The sequence below is a fragment of the Desarmillaria tabescens genome (assembly GCF_030435595.1).
Source record: "Desarmillaria tabescens strain CCBAS 213 chromosome Unknown EV420scaffold_31, whole genome shotgun sequence".
NCBI lineage: Eukaryota > Fungi > Basidiomycota > Agaricomycetes > Agaricales > Physalacriaceae > Desarmillaria > Desarmillaria tabescens.
Genome location: NW_026848330.1, coordinates 156,873 through 174,656, shown reverse-complemented (window position 1 = coordinate 174,656; position 17,784 = coordinate 156,873). Strand labels below are relative to the sequence as shown.

The 17,784-nt window shown below is 48.2% G+C and overlaps 7 protein-coding genes and 1 non-coding gene across 8 annotated transcripts; 3 read left to right on the top strand and 5 right to left on the bottom strand.

The window, feature by feature from the left end:
• The first annotated feature begins 1,736 nt into the window (after nt 1–1,736).
• EV420DRAFT_1749920 (uncharacterized protein) lies at nt 1,737–2,771 on the top strand. Its single transcript, XM_060480304.1, has 3 exons — nt 1,737–2,055; nt 2,111–2,491; nt 2,539–2,771. Exons 2-3 carry the CDS (start codon nt 2,112–2,114, stop codon nt 2,717–2,719), a joined length of 561 nt encoding a protein of 186 aa, XP_060327944.1. The 5' UTR covers nt 1,737–2,055; nt 2,111; the 3' UTR covers nt 2,720–2,771.
• Nucleotides 2,772–3,030: 259 nt separating this feature from the next.
• Nucleotides 3,031–4,109, bottom strand: EV420DRAFT_1558897 (uncharacterized protein). The gene is made up of 3 exons (XM_060473757.1): nt 3,911–4,109; nt 3,641–3,855; nt 3,031–3,585 (listed from the first exon to the last, which is right to left on the bottom strand). The coding sequence occupies exons 2-3, from the start codon at nt 3,787–3,789 to the stop codon at nt 3,258–3,260; spliced, it is 477 nt and encodes a 158-aa protein (XP_060327943.1). The 5' UTR covers nt 3,790–3,855; nt 3,911–4,109; the 3' UTR covers nt 3,031–3,257.
• A 264-nt stretch (nt 4,110–4,373) lies between these two features.
• On the bottom strand, nt 4,374–5,983 carry EV420DRAFT_1482194 (uncharacterized protein; the record flags this gene model as incomplete). Its single annotated transcript, XM_060469869.1, has 9 exons — nt 4,374–4,411; nt 4,500–4,535; nt 4,612–4,696; nt 4,753–4,792; nt 4,886–5,039; nt 5,093–5,139; nt 5,454–5,493; nt 5,675–5,677; nt 5,791–5,983. The coding sequence occupies 9 exons, from the start codon at nt 5,981–5,983 to the stop codon at nt 4,374–4,376; spliced, it is 636 nt and encodes a 211-aa protein (XP_060327942.1).
• Nucleotides 5,051–5,123, top strand: EV420DRAFT_t182. The gene has a single exon. It is a non-coding gene; the product is annotated as a tRNA-Val (tRNA).
• Nucleotides 5,984–6,796: 813 nt separating the features above from the next.
• EV420DRAFT_1621715 (chaperonin 10-like protein) lies at nt 6,797–8,002 on the bottom strand (the record flags this gene model as incomplete). The annotated part of the gene is made up of 4 exons (XM_060475730.1): nt 6,797–6,990; nt 7,041–7,407; nt 7,465–7,838; nt 7,888–8,002. The coding sequence occupies 4 exons, from the start codon at nt 8,000–8,002 to the stop codon at nt 6,797–6,799; spliced, it is 1,050 nt and encodes a 349-aa protein (XP_060327941.1).
• A 703-nt stretch (nt 8,003–8,705) lies between these two features.
• Nucleotides 8,706–10,447, bottom strand: EV420DRAFT_692299 (chaperonin 10-like protein). Its single transcript, XM_060483111.1, has 5 exons — nt 10,072–10,447; nt 9,893–10,017; nt 9,470–9,843; nt 9,055–9,421; nt 8,706–8,997 (listed from the first exon to the last, which is right to left on the bottom strand). Exons 1-5 carry the CDS (start codon nt 10,239–10,241, stop codon nt 8,813–8,815), a joined length of 1,221 nt encoding a protein of 406 aa, XP_060327940.1. The 5' UTR covers nt 10,242–10,447; the 3' UTR covers nt 8,706–8,812.
• A 2,713-nt stretch (nt 10,448–13,160) lies between these two features.
• EV420DRAFT_692169 (uncharacterized protein) lies at nt 13,161–14,048 on the top strand. The gene has a single exon (XM_060483110.1). The coding sequence runs from the start codon at nt 13,291–13,293 to the stop codon at nt 13,738–13,740; it is 450 nt and encodes a 149-aa protein (XP_060327939.1). The 5' UTR covers nt 13,161–13,290; the 3' UTR covers nt 13,741–14,048.
• Nucleotides 13,850–16,418, bottom strand: EV420DRAFT_692106 (guanine nucleotide-binding protein alpha-4 subunit). The gene is made up of 12 exons (XM_060483109.1): nt 16,024–16,418; nt 15,945–15,965; nt 15,154–15,892; nt 15,051–15,103; nt 14,870–14,997; nt 14,807–14,810; nt 14,722–14,748; nt 14,414–14,663; nt 14,297–14,358; nt 14,157–14,239; nt 14,064–14,097; nt 13,850–14,009 (listed from the first exon to the last, which is right to left on the bottom strand). Exons 1-12 carry the CDS (start codon nt 16,247–16,249, stop codon nt 13,960–13,962), a joined length of 1,677 nt encoding a protein of 558 aa, XP_060327938.1. The 5' UTR covers nt 16,250–16,418; the 3' UTR covers nt 13,850–13,959.
• Nucleotides 16,419–17,784: the final 1,366 nt, after the last annotated feature.

Genomic DNA, 17,784 nt, shown 5'->3' with positions numbered 1-17,784 from the left:
TAGACTTCCGATGACTGCGGTTGGGCAACCGGAATTTGTGATGCCGTGGCGTTCCTTCAGCAGGTGGGACGAGCTGAGATTTTATCTATCAGGAATCGTCAAACGACGGTTTGAAGCAGGAAATGAACGGGGGTGAGTACTCTGTAAGCCGTTTCGATGGCATCAACAATATCTCGAATTTCGGCAATAGAGGGCACCGCGTCGGGAACCTTTGCCATTGCCCTACGAATACAAGCATAAAAGAAGACCCTTATACTTCCGACAAAAGTATGATTATCCAAATCACGAAGGACTCTATAGTACGAGGATTAGCAAGCGTCATCGGCCAAAAAAACTCCGTACTCATCGAGATCATCTAGAATCGACTGCTTCTCGTTTCCCAACGTGTCGTCTTCTTCGACAGTTTTGATCAGATCTCGAATTTGGTCGTTCACTTCTTCAACTTCCGACCTTTTGACCGGCATCGGGAGACACGGAAGGAGAAGGGAAAGAGTGAAACCCAACAGACGGTGGGCGCGTATGTAATTGAGCTAGTGCCCGTGATTTTGGAACATTCACTCGAAGACAGCAATGACAGTTGTGTTTCAACAACAGTTCAGAAGTCCGAGTCCCGGAACTCGTGGCTTCAGCCGCCGGCAACTCGTCCCGATATGCCGATAGCGGATCAATTATGATCTTGGAATCTTGACTCAACGACCAAATGACGACTTAAATTCGCACACACGGTTTTTTTTGCCCTCGCGCTCTTCTCTTCGAAGACATCTTCTGCGTGAAAAATGGAAATTTTGGAGAATATTTGTTACCAGAATCTTCTCTGTCATCCTTGCACCTGTTGGAGGATGTTGACAAAATTACCTGAAGATTACGCGAAATTTGAGAACAAGCGCAGTAAGCCCCTCGTTTAGGTAAAGCTCTAGCTATACTCATGCATTCTAAATAATTATATTCATTATAGTGCATTGCTCTCATTTTGAACACAATTCAAACTGCGGACGACGTCAAAGGTTTTCTTCTCTCCGACCTTATCAAGGCTCCTCCATGTAAATAACACCGGTCAACGATGTATTCCTCCTGAAACTGGTATCTCATCGACACCCGGAGTTCTGGCTCTGCTCCCTCACCGTCAATCGCGCAGTGTCTGGTGGTCAATACAGGTGCCTATCCTTGTTCTGGTCCGTCTAGTGCGGGTCTTTGTGCTCGACCGAAGACAAGCTTTGTACCAGACACAACTAAAGAACGGCCGGCGGGTGACACCGTAGTGACGAACGTGGCTAATCTTCTCTGATGCATGACGTCAATGATTTTCTCTAGCCCTTCATATCTCATGTACTCCGTTGGTATTCCGGAGCGAGATATGCGTGGGATAACTCATGGATCGCGGAATTGACGCTCTAGAAACCGGTGCAGCCACTCCTCCGACTGTATGTGGATAAATTGCGAGGCTCACACTTAGTATCTCATTTGAAACAATTGACCTATTAACTTTTCATAGTATCCGAACTCAGGGTGATGTACGCCCTGAGATGGTATTAAAAAGTTGAATATAAACCAGGAAGTTTTCCTAATCATCATCATGTCGGCGCCTACACCTAGTGCAATGACTCACGAATCAAGGACGTAAACCTCGAGGCAGATTTTCAGATGCAGATCTTGATGCAAAAAGGGAGGTGAGGAAGTCCTTCATTTGGGCTAGCATCAATAACAGACAAATGATTTTCTTCCACGCTCGCTGATCTGATCCTCACTTTCCTAAGTGGCAATCCTCGATATGCGTATATTGACTCACGTACTGATCATTCCCGGACTTCGGGAGGTACTGTCAAGCAAGCAAATTCCCAATTCACCTGCGAAATATCGATCAGCCCGGCCCTACGGGGATCACGATGTAGTTATACATCAATTACAAGCTCCCGACCCTGGTCGTTACGTGCGCCCTGGACCTAAACCGCAGGTCAAACTGGCCTATTTCTCTCTTGCCTGAATGTGCTTCTGTATATAACATGACAAAAAGTCCTACTTCATTCCTCACCATCTGTTAGGTCCTACCGCCGACAGGTTAGCCGCTTGTTCTCATCATTTTTTTCCGGCTGACTGCACATTTTCGAGCTAGAATGTCGTATAGCCTCCCAAACCGTGCATCAATCCAACCGACTTCCCGCCTTCAAGCTCAGTTGGCTACTCTCGAAGTTGATGGCATGGCCATCGTCGGTACCAGCAATGGGCACATATATCATTTCCGGGCTTTCATTTACAATAGCGCGCTGGGTTGCAGTGTCAGCTTCGACTGTAATCCTACCTATGAGCCCAATGATCTGGATAAAGCTCGCGTTACCATCGACTTCAAGACTTACGCCTGGACCAAATCCCAAAATGCCCCTCCTGGTCACATTCCTCCATCCACCGGCGCCTTCGACGTCAAATTTAAGGTCCCAACGAAGGTGTCGAATATCTGTAACGTCTTATTCAACTCTCTCAAGAGAGACCAATACCGGTGCGCCGTTTGTATGTTTTTTGGTTTCATTATTTATCGAAGTGCAGATTCAATGGCGGAATGGGATGCAGGCACTGGTGTGCTACCCTCCTAGGCGATCTGGAGGCTTATGGACATTTTTCGTCTGGTACCACCGCGCAATTTGAGACATGGGAGCGAGCTAAGTGCAGAGAACTTGGTATTGCTGCTTTCATCCTGCCTCGCGTTCAAGGAGTTTTCTATAATTGACTTTCTACCTACTAAATCTTGTCAAGTCTCGGTATCTTACAGAATGTATACATCGTAATCACTGATATTCGAGATGAACTCTACTATGAGTGTAAATTATTATCGCTTTGTCTCCAAGTTAGACACCGTGCCACTGCTGAAATCATCGTTTCTCACAATTGGCTGGGTATATGATCTGGGAGCCTACAAATAATACGAGCATCGACTACTTGTACCATGTATTCTTTCATTAAAACACCCGAATGGTATGCTTATTCTCATAGATTGTCCACGTCAATCTGTGAAGTAATTCACTGGGAATAGCGACAGAACACAGCACGACATACAAAGTCAGGTAAACCAGTGCTGATTAACGCAAAAGACAATAGTATCGTGTCGACGTAAGGCCATTAGCCTCCGAAATGAAATTCCTAAATATTCACGAAATTCCACAACCGCTATCCCCGTGCAAAGGAGGGATTTCCCTCACATTCGCACCCTCAAACCATTCGGGATGAAACCCAGCATCATTCCAGTCCATCACGAAGCTTCCCCGTCTTTACCGAGCATCAGACTTCGCATATTGCATGTCTTGGTGTGTAAATACCAAAGGCACCATTAAAACAAACGGTCCTATTATGTTGAACCATTTGAAGCTATACCATACCGCCATGTGAGCATACGATCTCAACGACCCCGCATCAGAATCGTTGAAGAGACGACCCCGGGCCATACACCTTTCCAGGCTCGACAAGCGGACCGGCAAAACGGTACAAGTGAGGATTTTGGCATGAGATTCAACTGAGCTGAAACACATAATGCCATAGCAATACAGCGATGCGGAAGTACATCCAGAGCCCAAGTTTGACGCACACCCATGCGACAGGCTGACCCTAGGTAGCGGGGGAAAAGTAAGTCGAGAGAACGATCGCATAGTGGGACGGGAATAGTCGTTTCTTTCCCGAAAAGCCTCGTAGCGTGTGACTCTTGAGAACATAGAACACGTTTGACAACGGTGTCACCAATGAACGAGATATGTCCTGGGCTCGTGAAACCAGTTGAGAACTCTGGGAAATATCAGCATCTATCATATGGCTGCCCTTCTGGCATAACTTGATTATATCTAAGTCGGCAAGATACCTGATAGGCTTAGGCTGCTATAAGAACGTCAATGTTTGTAAGCAAATAATGTGGAACACAGTCGAGACGTACTACTTTAGACACGATGTGGTCGCCAAGCTTTCGATATAAAAGAACGAAAGGGCACGGGATGAAAACGAGAAGCGCTCAAGGATCTGTTTCAGAAAATATGACAGCGTTTGTACTTACCGTAGAAATTTTTAGTGAATTAAGGGAGATTTACCGCAAAGAAACGTTGCTGGTGCTGCCACGACACGCCAATGATACGCGTTCGAGGTCTAGGTATGGGCGGCCATAGCCGACTGAAGTACGTCCGAAAGGCTATACCGGCCCGACCTACGTTGCATCGATGACTGGGCTGCTGAAAGAACAATCCCACCGCAGTACAGACCTGAGATTATGCGCAGGATATCAGGATACTAGACTCAAACAGGCTCATCAAACAAGGCTATGCTCCATTCCAATCTTTAATTAAGACTTACATGTAAACGGGCTCGCAGGAGCTATATCAACCGGCTAAGGATGGAACTGAATATCAGACGGGAAGAACCTGCTCATGCTTCAGGTAACCATCTGTATCGTGTAATAGAATATATTCCGTGCCCAAGAACATAATGTTCCCCGCTAGCTAGAGGTACCAATATTGTGGGATTTGACGTACACGTCAGATCCGTCACAGAAACTCCGTCTGCTTGTCCTAAAATGAAATGAAATGTGTTCCTAAGCTCATGTTCAGATATACGAGAGGAACAAATAGAGTGCAAAACAATTACTCGCGCAGTGGTAAGGGCTGGAAAGTTGAAGTTTCAAGAGAGCCATTGTAGAGTGAGCGCCAAAGAGATAGGAACCGTCGCAACCCTGTAAGGATGTAAGCGAGCGCAAATCAGAAAATTTACTCGATAATTACAGCTCACAGCGCAATGTGTATCGGAAATAAGAAACATACGGGAGATACTATCGACAAAGAAAGGAAGACCCTAGTTAAGTCCAGGCCTACTTCACACGGTGACACGTCGGGCAGGGAGGAAAATAGAACAGTGCACCTACGGGTTGGTGGACACGGTTTTCCTTCCTATCCCTGAAATGTGTCCGCCGTTTATGTTTGCCGCAGAATCGAACATGAACTGGTGGGAAACGAAAAGGAGGAACTCTTTCTCCTTTTTGTTGTGATCAGGTAGGTAATATATTAATTTATGTGCCACTACATTGTAGGGTTCAATGGTCTAGTGGTTATGATTTGTGTCTCACACACACAAGGTCCCCAGTTCGATCCTGGGTTGAACCACATTTTTTCCCAGGGACTGCACATAAATTGCATTGTTTATCACTGATTCAGTGATTTGATCTATGCTATAATTCCTAAGGCAGGTTAGTTTTGGTAGCCTGAGAGTCTAGGTGACCCGGTTCTGATCGCATCGACAGTTTTCTTCGAAGTTCGTATGCTGCTTGTAGCAATGAACCGTGCTACTTCAAGTTCGTTAATCCCATTAAAACACAGCAATGTATTATTATAAAACAAAAGCTACGAGGATAACTCTTTTTTCCAGAGGTTCTCGAGAGCTCGAAGTCAGAGTAGGACCGGGACTGATACCTCTGAAGACATTAGTACGCACACATCCGATGCACGATTGACAAGGGACCGTAGCTGTCTTCACCTGTCAATATGAACTGTTTGACGGCCAGGTGATGCAGATATATCTGGGGACGGTACAAGGCAGCCCAGATGAGGATCGAATGTGAGGAAACTCATCCGACAAGTCCACCTCGACTTGTAGTATGACCAAACCCATTGAATTTTCATCCTGTATGTCTTTAATTGTTTCTACTACTACGTACCGCCTATATAAATAATTAAATCCAGACATTCCGCGTTGTTAATATCTAGCTGCTGCTGCGTTGAGGATAAAACAAGGTAAATATAATGCAGAAGACGACCCAACACCCGGGCTTACCTACTTTGAAGTTACCGATGGCGAGCAAGAGGAGCCGAAGCAAATACCGGACGATTTGTGATTTGTACCAGTTGCAGCTGTCGAAGAGGATGGGAAGTTGGAACCCGTTGAAATTTTGATCGTGTCCGAGAGTCAAGGAGCCCAGGTCTTTGGTACTGGGGGGCTCCAAGCAAGCCCCAAGGATTGTCGACATGGGAGATAAGCTCATCGGGAGAGATACTGAGGAAAGAATGGTTCTATGCAGATGAAACGAGTTTTTATAAGCCTCAACTTAAGAGATTGCGTTCATCGAGTGGATAGTAGTACCAATGCCTATTTGAAACATCGTCGAATTTGACGCTTTCCAAGATAACTACGAACTCACCCACGGATGTTGTTACGTTACAAGCTCCGACTACAATCATGCAGCCATGATTGTTCCGTCCCGCGCCGCCGATTTCAGGCAACGAGAATGTTGCTGGATGTTGGGGGCAACGAGGAATCTGGAGAAGGCATCATATAGCCAACCACGCTGAAAGGATAGTCCGAAGGCTCTCAGGATGTTCGAGATAATAATCGATATCCATCTCGAAAGGCTAAGTGATCCAACTTCGAGGTTGGTGCCAAGTTAAGCCAACGTCTACTTTCCGGGTCATAGATGGTATCAAGGTCGACACGATGAACGCAGTCTACAGTTCCCATGCCGTATGAGAAGCTCATCTTGAGGCCGCTCAGATCAGCTCATCTTCCAGTAAGCAAGTGCTTTTTGGCCTCCGGGAAAAAAACGCAACTGCAGCCTGTCTTCTTGGTATCGTGTAATTAGAAACATCGCGACAAGTTAGAAATGTTGGATATCGAGCTCGTGGCTCGCGTGTTTATTGGTAATCAGTCACGTGTACGTGCCGGTAAATTTTCGTAGCTACGCTTTCCTCTTCTTTACTCGATTGACTACGTACTCACTGCTCATGTACTGCGTCAATCCCGTATTCGTGCCTTGATCCCTCGTGTGCTTCCATACCCGCTAGGATTATTTCAACAAGAAATTCAGGACAACCTTCACGGCTTTGTGCTTTGCAGCCGCCCCGAACGTACCATAAGCCTCTTCAACCTCTGCGAAAGTGTACCTGTGCGTTACTAATCCTGCAACCTTGATCTTTCCCGATCCGAGGAGTTTGATCAGCATAGGCGTGGTAGTAGTATCCACTAGACGAGTGGTAATGGCTATACGCACCCGTTAAAAATGACCATACTTCTAGATGATATGAACTCACTGATATTCTTGTCCCACAGTTTTTGCAGATGTAAATTTACCTTACAACCGTGTACACCCATGTTCGCTATGGTTCCGCCTGAAGCTATGAGTTCCTGGCAGAGCTCAAAAGTTTCGGGAACACCGACGGCTTCAATCACTGTATCAACGCCTTGGCCGTTAGTGAGTTCCCCCACGGCCGCAACAACATCTACGCCCTCGCCCGAAACAATACCATGCGTCGCTCCCATAGTCTTCGCCAGTGCAACTCGATTAGCGTTGCGACCAATCATGATGACCTGAGAAGGGGAATAGAGCTGCGACGTGACCATTGCGCTGATGCCGACAGGCCCGCAGCCAACAATAGCGACGGAGCACCCTGGAGACACCTGCCAATTTACACGTTGTTAGGAGGCGTCCAGTGAATTAATAAACGAGAAGCGTACCTTTCCGCTGAGAACGCCGCACTCAAAACCTGTCGGCAACGCGTCACTTATCATGATTTGCTCCTCTGCAGTCGCGCCTTCCACCATGAGATGCAAGCTGCCATCTGCATGAGGGATACGGACATACTCGGCTTGAGTGCCATCGATAGTATTCCCCAGAATCCATCCACCATCAGCGCAATGAGAGGGCATGCCCTTACGGCAGTATTCGCAGCTAGAGCAGGAAGTAATACAGGAAACGATAACGTTGTCGCCGGGCTTGAATCTCGTAACACCGTCACCGACAGATTCTACAACAGCGACTCCTTCGTGGCCTAAGATACGTCCAATGTCGCACGTAGCGACGTCGCCTTTGAGAATGTGCAAGTCCGTACCTATGGGCTCATTAGAGATCCGTAAAAGAAAGAGGAAAGTAAGAATCACCACAAATCGTAGTCTTGACCATTCTGACGATAGCGTCGGTTGACTTGAGGATTGTTGGTCTCGGACGAACTTGTAGCATAGGTTGCCCTTTGCCGACGAATACAAGTGCTTTCATCATTATATCTGACCTGTGAAACGAATGAAGACCTATTACTGGGCGAATACAGGCATAGACTCACATTTGTACGGTTACCGTCGACGAGAGTGGTAGAACCTGAAGAGTTGTTAATTAGCTTTTAACCTCACACGTTTAATTTTCTTTTCTTTATCGGGCTTTTTAGAGTTGACAATGCGTGTTTAGGCAGATCTACCGTACCTGGTGTTCAGCCCAACGTGCGAGCCAGATGTCTGCCTATGTGGATATACGGCACGGGGACCTGGCGGAGTAGATCGAAAACTCCGTACTGATCTCGTTAATTTGTTGATTAGTCGGTGGTCAACAGAGAATCAGCTACTAACGAGTTACAGTCTTCCAGTTGATGGTGCCTCTGCTAGTGTTGAAGGTGACAAGTAAAATGAATGCAGACCCGACGATATCGCAATTGAACACTTATTGCATACGGTGCTGGTGCTGGTGTTGGTACCGGCACAAGGTCCCAATCAGGAACGGCCGGGTCCATGCTTCCTGTATTCTGACATATCCGCGGGGATAGCTTTGAGTTCATCGAAATATACCGCAATGTGAAAGTGACCCACAAACATGACCCATGATCTTAGTCAAGTCCATAGCCATTCTCCCTCGCGAGAAACTGAACACCCACGAACCAAACATGTACACCCACATAAGAAGGCTCGGAAGCAGAGGGTTCGAACCGTAGAGATTCACAGGCACGCAAAGAGAAATAGCAGGCTGACATTGACTATAAGTACAGGACAGATTTTGCTGTCTTCGTGTTATCGGGCCTTATCGAGACATACCGACAGGCTAAAAGTTGATGATGACCTTTAGCGCATTATTCTTCGCTGCGGCCCCGAAAGTATTATAGGCTTCAGTCATCTCTGAGAACTTGTACGTGTGCGTCACCAATCCAGTAGTCTTGAGCTTTCCCGAGTCGACAAGCTTGATAAGCATAGGCGAAGTCGAAGCATCCACGAGACGTGTAGTGATAGCTAATTTAGAAAACCATCAGATCTCACGATTCTTGGCACGGTCAGATGACGACTGACTGATGTTTTTGTGCCACAAGTCCTCGAGGTGCAAATCGACCTTGCACCCGTGAACGCCGAGGTTTGCGATGGTTCCCCCTGGAGCGACAATCTCCTGGCAGAGCTCAAATGTCGCGGGAACGCCAACAGCTTCAATGACCGTGTCGACACCCTTTCCGTCTGTGAGAGCCTTGACGGCTCCAACAACATCCGTGCCCTTGCCGGAAACAACACCGTGAGTCGCACCCAAAGTCTTGGCCATCTCGAGACGATTGGCATCAAGGTCAATCATGATGATATGCGAGGGAGAGTATAGTTGCGCAGTGAGCATCGCGCCAAGACCAACGGGACCACCACCAACGATGGCGACGGATTTTCCCGGGGACACCTGAGTCGCGTATTTTGAGAAGGTGATATCAGAATTGAAATGTCATACCCTTCCGTTGAGAACACCACATTCAAAGCCCGTCGGCAACACATCACTGACCATCACCTGCTCATCCGCAGTGGCACCTTTGACCATGGGATGCAAGCTGCCATCAGCATAGGGGATACGGACATACTCGGCTTGAGTGCCATCGATAGTATTCCCCAGAATCCATCCACCTTCAACACAGTGCGAAGGCATGCCCTTGCGGCAGTATTCGCAGCTCGAGCAAGACGTAATGCAGGAAACGATGACATTGTCGCCGGGCTTGAATCTCGTAACACCATCACCGACGGATTGTACAACGGCGATACCTTCGTGGCCCAAGATCCGTCCAGTTTCGCATGTGGCAACGTCGCCTTTCAGAATGTGCAAGTCCGTGCCTAGAAGTCTATCAGAGGTTTTCTGTCAAAGGAAGATACGAAGACTGACCGCAAATCGTCGTTTTGACCATCTTCACGACAGCATCAGAGGACTTGAGAATCGTTGGCTGCGGACGGTCCTGTAGAGTAGGCTGGCCTTTGCCAGAAAACACGAGTGCTTTCATTGTATTCGACCTGTGCAAAGAGTGAGAAACACATTCTGAGCAGGAGAAAGTTAATCTGTCTTACATTGTGGTCCTGGTTGTAGATAGGTGTCTCCTAGCTTGTGGAGCTGTTGGTGTATATCTGAGCCGTCGGAACGTTCCGTCATGAGACACTGTGGTAAAAGCTCTTCCGCTAACGGTGAATGTTGACCGGAAGGGGTCAAAAATGATGGGGGTGACATGAACGCGAATCATATGAGCAGTTTATGATGCTCAAAATTGCTGGCTCTTTATAGCAGCTCTGCTAATGATATCGGTCTCATCTTCATAAGCCGCCACCCTGCGCACGTTGGATCCGATGCACACTAAACCGATCCAGAGTGTTCGAAAGCGGGACGGTGAAACCTTTTTCTGGCCTAGGGAAGCAGGTGACTTTGATTGCTGTGCGTGAGAATATTCGGACCGATATTACCCGATGCCGCCTAAAGCCGAAAAGAGATGACGCAGTCTACTAGTACTGTAGATACCCATACAAGCGTTGCAAGAAAGACAAACACTCACCTAGACACCGTACCCAATCATGCCACGTAGTCACAGATTGTACACATGGGCCTTGATGGGCCCCAGGTACTTTAAACAAGATACATACATTCATTCATACTAGTACGTTTCTTTAACCGGTGTTATGGATATTGGGTATCCGTTGATTCGGTGCATGAGTCAACATATGCCCATACTCGGCCTTCTCGGTCTTAATACTGACTCGCTCGTACTTTCTATTACTTTCTCTATTCTTCGTACTGATACTAGAATATTATAGAACATTATAGAATAACAATGACTCGAACCTTTCCTTAGTATATATACTTGTAGATAACATTGTATTAAAAAAGCTTTTACCAATCTACTACTTTAAGGACACCTTCACTGCGTGAACCCTCAGTTACGCCTAGCGCTTGCTGAACAACTCGTTGGATACGCCTAGCGCTTTCTGACACCAACCCGAAGGTTACGCTTAGCGCTTGCCTTCACCCTCGGCCCGTAATAGCTTCGCGCTTACAGGCTTTCTATATTGGTAATTGCTCCGCGCTTACCGGCCACTTCCCTCAGTAATTGCTTCGCGCTTACTGATTTCCTTTATTTCGCAAACCGGACCACCCAGGTCTCCTCACGAACCCTCGCCGGAATCCATTATATTCCCTAACGACGTACATCATTCCTAATTACTCTTACCTCACTTCGATCACTACTCCTCGCCTCGTGCTCGCATCTCCGGATTTCGGCAGATCCATAACAACCGGGACCTGGACCTTTTCTTGAATAAAACGCGCTGGGACTGGGCATTTCGACAATTATATTCCGCTTGTCGAGTATCTTCTATCATGAAGAAAGGAACGGCTCTAGATTTGACAGACACTCTTTTCATGGTATCAATAGCCGTGCTCACCGTGCGTTGTTTTCCTCTACGTCGGGTCGCCGCCACGCCGGGAATATGGTGGGTGAAAGAAGGAAAGGAGGAATGAGGAGGCTAAATAAAGAACCCGCTCTTTTATACTCATTGGGGCGGGAGATCCGCGCATGATGACGACAACGCGTCATGATAAACGCGTCAAGTAATCACGTTCACGCGTGAGTCTGTGCACGTGGGCGTCTGCGTCATCCTTTTCGGTGTGCTAAAGTTAGCAAGTATCAGGAAGCTATCAAGCAGCCCAAGAGGGACACCGTTCCCCTGGTACGAAACGGATACGGAAACAGGCATTCGATATCCGTCCTTATGAGAGCAGATTGCGGACGCTGATGAGATATTCCTATAATAGATTGTAGCTTTGATACAATGTGACAGTCGCCGGGCATGTCGAGGAGGTGCGTGCGTCGGGGATATCGTACTCGTTCTCTGTGTTGATCAATCTGCCATGAGATTCGAAACCTTTCTAAAATTCATTCAAAGGCTCGGTAATGGGGTAGAACTAACGTTTTCCTCTGTGGCGCTCCTGTTCACGGACGCTCTTCCCTTACGCCTCATCCAATGAGCTCCACAGAAACAATACCCAACTATGGTCCGATTTATGCAGCTCTCGTCACTCTCTATTTCGTCCGCTACCTTCTATCGTTGCGTGGATATCGCGGTCATTTCCTTCCGTGTGGCAGTTTTACTTGGCCTTTCGTACAATTCACGTCGTTGTCAACAACAGCAACGTTAACATGACTCTGTGCAACGGTCGCCTTATCTCTCACCTCCTCGCACGCCTATTACAATCGGGTTCTCCCATCTTCTTCGCCGCTGTCACCAAACATTCCAGAGTTCTTCGATGTCTCGAATTTGGTAAACTTCCCCCTCTCCCGGGGGAATGAACACAGCGTAATAGGAGAGTCGGTCCGTCGTTCCCTTCCTCTGCTCTTCGCAGTCGGGTACGAGATCCCCGAGAGTCAGAAGTACTGTGCCTTGCGGTTCTACATTTAGTTAATTGACCAAGTCTATCCAAGAAGGCGCTTTTTTTGGGCGATTTTCATTTTGATGATTAATTGCAGCGGCTCCCAATGCCATTCGACGTCGCCGCCACTTGGAAGCTGGAACTGTGGGTCCGAAAAGCTGCTGGGATTCTCCCTTATATGAGGCGCTCCGCTAGTCTCAAAGTCTTCTTTCGTGGTGCTCTAGCCCTATTCTTAGCAAACCCCGGTCCATTTATCGGATGCTATCCCAAGCCTCTTTGTTCGAGAGACGCAAGCGAGTCAAAACAAGGACTTGTTGACCTTGGTGAGAAAGTTTGTCTTCATGGCTTAACGTCATACTGAGTCTATAGCGGTTCTCCTCTCTTTCGACGGGCAGCGGAATTCATGCAGGCGGCCCGGCAATAGGCATAGTCCTACGAACCCTATACGTTTAAACGAAGCAGTTTCCCCAAGCCACCCGGAAGTAGCAAGTCTGACAGACCGTAGTGTTCCTCCCCCCCATCAATAAGTTTCTGTCTACAGGAGACACGCGGAAAGCAACCTCCCAAATTGATTAATTTTACCCTACGTACCTTACTCGAGCACTTCGGCATTTAATCTGGAAAGCGGAGAGCGCAGTCCACCCTGGTACGAAAAAAAAAAAAAACATTCTTCGTGTTCCTCGAGTTATGATGCGGATCGTTAACCGCAGCCCTCGCATCCAATACATTGACCACGATCCAGAACCCTAATAGACGACGAGTTTCGGTGGACTCGGAGAACACCCAAGCCGGCGCCTGCCCCAGCTACATGATTGAGTAATACCCGCGCGTACTGACGGACGCTAATTAATGCTAGGAACCTACAAGTAGAGATGTTCCTTTCCCCACCGCAAAAAAGACATATACCATACCGCCCAACATCGATATCTATATTCGCAACCGCACCATCTCTCAAGTTCTCCCGCGATACGTCCATCGTCCCTCCTCCCAAAAACAAAGCTCTGCGTCCGAAGAGCCTCTCTACCTTGTATGACTCTATCGGGGCCCGGTTTCCTAGCCAACACCTGGCACACCGCCAATCCTTATTCGATCAGAAAATACATATCAGATTTCTCTACTACATATATACATACGTGGTGTGCCTAACCAAGACCCAAAAAATTGATAAAGAGTACAATACTAAAATTGTGTCATACAAAGGGAAAGAGTGTGTGTGTTATACAGTTATATTACATGCGTGGGTGTCTGTGGGAAGAGAGCATAAAAGATCTATTAACGGCAGCAAGAAAAGAGGGGGGGACGGAAGAGCGGGGATGACATGATCCGCACACAGCCGAGTCGAGGTCGGTTAGAATCTTTTCGGGTTTTCGTTTCTCAAAGCAGGGTGGTCGTCGCGTGGGTAAAGAACACAAAGTGGAAAGTGGAAGAAAAAACAAAGATCGTAATGGGGCGTGGGTAGATGAACGGTATATGCCAGAAAGATGTAGGATAGATAACAAACGGACACTCGGCAGACAGAGAGAGATGGACGAAAGCGGCCATCATAGCAGTTTTGATTGCTTGAGGTGCTGTCGAATGACCATGTCTCGGACTATAATGTACAATCAGTATCGTACCACATGCTGGTTGATGGCATATGACATACCACTTGCTATGATCCCTGCGGTAGTCGCAGTGTCCTACCATCGCGCCTCGTTAGCTCCCCCCTTCTACGCTAAACAAAAAGAAAAGGACTAACCGTAACAGACGTACAAAATGCATAAAACTTGCGCGGATTAGGCGAATACTCCCGATGTATGGCGTTGAATTTACTCCTGAGGTCTAGAGAAGGAAGTAAGACGTCAGCGGAACCCACCCATCAACAGAGCACACGCTCACATTTGCTAACCGTATCCAAGTCGTTCTCCCTATCGCCGTAGCTCCTTACATATTTTGACAGTCTAGACAGGATTAATCAGACGTGGGACCTGAAACGCGTCATAGGTAATAACGTACCTGATACCCGACTTCAGCTTCGACTCGAGGATATCACATTTATTAAGGAAGAGCACGAGGTCGACGTTCGCAAGTAGCTTATTCTGGCAAACTGCCTTCCAAAGGAGCACAGAGTCCTCCTGAAGCCGGCAATCAGGTGAGGGGTATGAAGGAGATAATTCGGGACCCCGTACCAAACGGTTCACAGTTCTATCTTCTGACAGGACTTGATCGAAGCCTGATATTGGCGCAAGGAAAATGATTGCGTCGACTGTTTGAAAGGTTGAATGAGCCGATGGACGCAACCAGCGCTAAAACTGAATACTTGCCATCATCAAAAAACGGTACCCAGGTTTCTTGAGAATGATGCTGATGAGTGGACATCCGTCTGAGAGGACTGATTTAGAGACTTACGACGCTATAGAGGGGTGGGAAGTCAGAAGCAAGGTCAAAAATACGCTTGGGGATAAGCTTCACCTGACTTCTACTTCCACCGACGTCGACTATTCGCCACTCGGTCCCTGAATCCCTCCCAGCGGAAACCTCCATTTCGAATCTGTACTCCGACACGCCCACCGTTTTCAGGCGAGCTTTGAGAACGTCATCTATTGAAGAGATATAAGCGTCAAGTTGTGCCTTTGATGGAAATCGCGGATACCATCAGTGGGCATATATTTTAGGGATGTGATTCTCTCCAGGTCATTCAGGAAGCTGTAAGAGTCATTAGCGTCTAGAAAATGTTATGTCGTAAGGGTGCTCACAATCCTGGAAACTCCTCCAAGCGTATCCTCTTCTTCTTGAGAATCCGACGAACGCCCTTATCTGACCAGAGTTGAATCATGTCTCTCCGACATGAATGAAGGACTTCCTGAGGCTCATCAGGACTCTCTAAGCCAATATCACCCGCACTGACGGGTCGACTACCGCCAGAAGAGGACGACGTATCGATACTTGTAGAACTAGGGTAGTGAACTCTAGCACGCGCGAGTCCGCCCTTCCACGCGGGCCCTGGACGGACGAATATCTCCGAAGTACGTACTGACGAAGAATGGGAGGGACCAGCAAGATGTGTAGCCTCGTCCTCGTCAGGCGGGACGAGCTTCGCTATCAGAAGCTGTTCGATATGTTTCAAGGGTAGGAGACGCATTCGTAGGTCGTCAAAACTCGAAGAAGGCGGCGGTAGAGCAGGTTGTGAACGATAGAAATGGTTGTCAGGGTCTGAGTCCGGTTCTGACTCGTTGCCCGAATCGAGGCGAGCGTCGATAGAGCTGTCTTGGCTAAAGGCCACGAAATCGTTGGAACCTCCTTTGGAATGGGAAGCCTTACGCTTGTTGGAGGGGCTCCTGCGGTGCCCGCGAGTAGGTGAAGTTGATGGAGAAGCTGGACGAGCAACAGCATCGAGAATAGTTCGTATTGAGCGGACGATATTAAGCTGAATAACAGCCCGCCAAAGGATTCGTTCTTCACGGAAGGCAGTAGGAGTGTACAGCCGTTGGAACTCTGCAGAGAAAAGTGAGAAAGAAAAAGAGAAAGAGAAAGTCGAGAAACACACGTCGAAGGGTGGTAGATTTGCCTAGCCGAAATAAATCGAATGAACAGGCCGATAGTCGCTGGGATTGCGCAGCACTCACCAGATTCACTCTGACCGAGTAACAGCAGCCTCACAATCCGTTTCTTCCGCCGCGCCTGACGTTCTGCCTTGATGCTGGCGTCGATGGCAAGACTGACCCTCCGGGCCTCATCCTCCCGGGCGATACGTAGCTCGCGGTCCTCTGGCGATTCATCAATAGGTGGCTTGAGTGCCTCGTCGAATGGGTCGTCAGTGGGCTTCATGTTGTGGATTGCAGCGACTGGCATCGCTGGTGGTGGTCAAGAAGTAAGAGAGCAAGCTGTGTGAACGGAGATTAGGAGGGATCCAAGGGTTGGGTCCAAGGCCCCAGGCACAATTTGAATATTGGCTCGCATGGCGTCACGTGCCCCGTCTACGATGACCACGCGGCACATACCGACAATTTGATTTTCGGCTTTTGCTTCCATCTTGCGCTTTGGGCCTGGCAGCCAGGCATCATATCCTCCCTTGGCTGCCCCTGCCTTCTGTTCGCTAGGATCCAGGGGCCGTGACTGACACACATCTGCAGCAGCCCTATCATATGTTTGTCTTGCACCTCGAGGTCCCGCGTTCCTGAGGCACCGGCCAGGCACCGAGGAACGATCACTTCTTACACATTTAAATCCCAGCGTTTGCCTACTCTCCTCTTCCGTCGGCGTCTGGGTCGGTCTTTACGCTAATATCTTCTATTAAGCGCCCCGAAGGTCCCCAAGAGTCCTAATAAATTTGCTTGGAAAACTGTATTCCGACAAGACGGAGTAATATTCATCATATGACGCAGTTAAGCTCCACTTTCAAGGGTAGTATCACACCGCAGCTTTCCCTCCAACGGTCCCTGTAAATCACAAGCCATCTGATAAGAGCTCGGTGTCGGGTCGGTGCAACTGCTACCGCTCCGGACACCCTTTTACAGCCACACACACCATTTACCACATACACTATCCCAATACTACCGATCCGAATATCTCCCACATCCCCCGTTCGAATTCCCCATTCAATCCCTGCCCATTATCAGGCCTTCTCTCCACATTCACCGGATCACAAGCCTAATGAATAGTGGGACTGTGCAAGTACATAACTCTATGACGAACGCGAAAGTCAGGAACCAGGTCCGGCACCATCGAAGAGCACAGCTCAGGTATCCATGCACCTGAAATACTCCCACCCTAGACATACATCACTGCCGGCATTGATATTACCACCGTTCATTCCATTCACACGCTCCCTCTAAATACTCTATTACACCCCCTTTGTCGGCAACAGAATCCCGCGGTATACCACGTCCAAGGTCCCCGCCACATTCCCTCTCATCCGCCTTACCGTAATTCACACTCACTCTATCGTGATCCCGCCAAACTCAATCCAAGGCGCGTAGTAACAACCGATGGCACTCGTGCAGTGATCGATCTGATTTACAAGGTCCCATCATCGTTCTAGTTCAGTATTCGTGCCCTGAGACCTACATCTTCAAAGCAAGCATACAACGTCTCCGGTGGGCGCCCTCCCATAGCGGTCGGTTGACCAGCCGTGCCAATCCTGGATCCACGGAGCGCCACGTGCAGCATCCCTAGACTCAGAGGCTAGATTTTCATCTCCCATTCGACCTGCCCCATATACGTCGCTCACTTTACTCTGGACCATACAGCTAACGTTACCGCACCGACAACAGCGATGCGATGGCTAATCGCACACCACTTCCCCCGCTATATATAGGTGTATGTGGTACTCTTCTCCCGAAAGCGATCACCAATTCCCTTTTCTTCTCCTCCTCCTGTACCGGCTC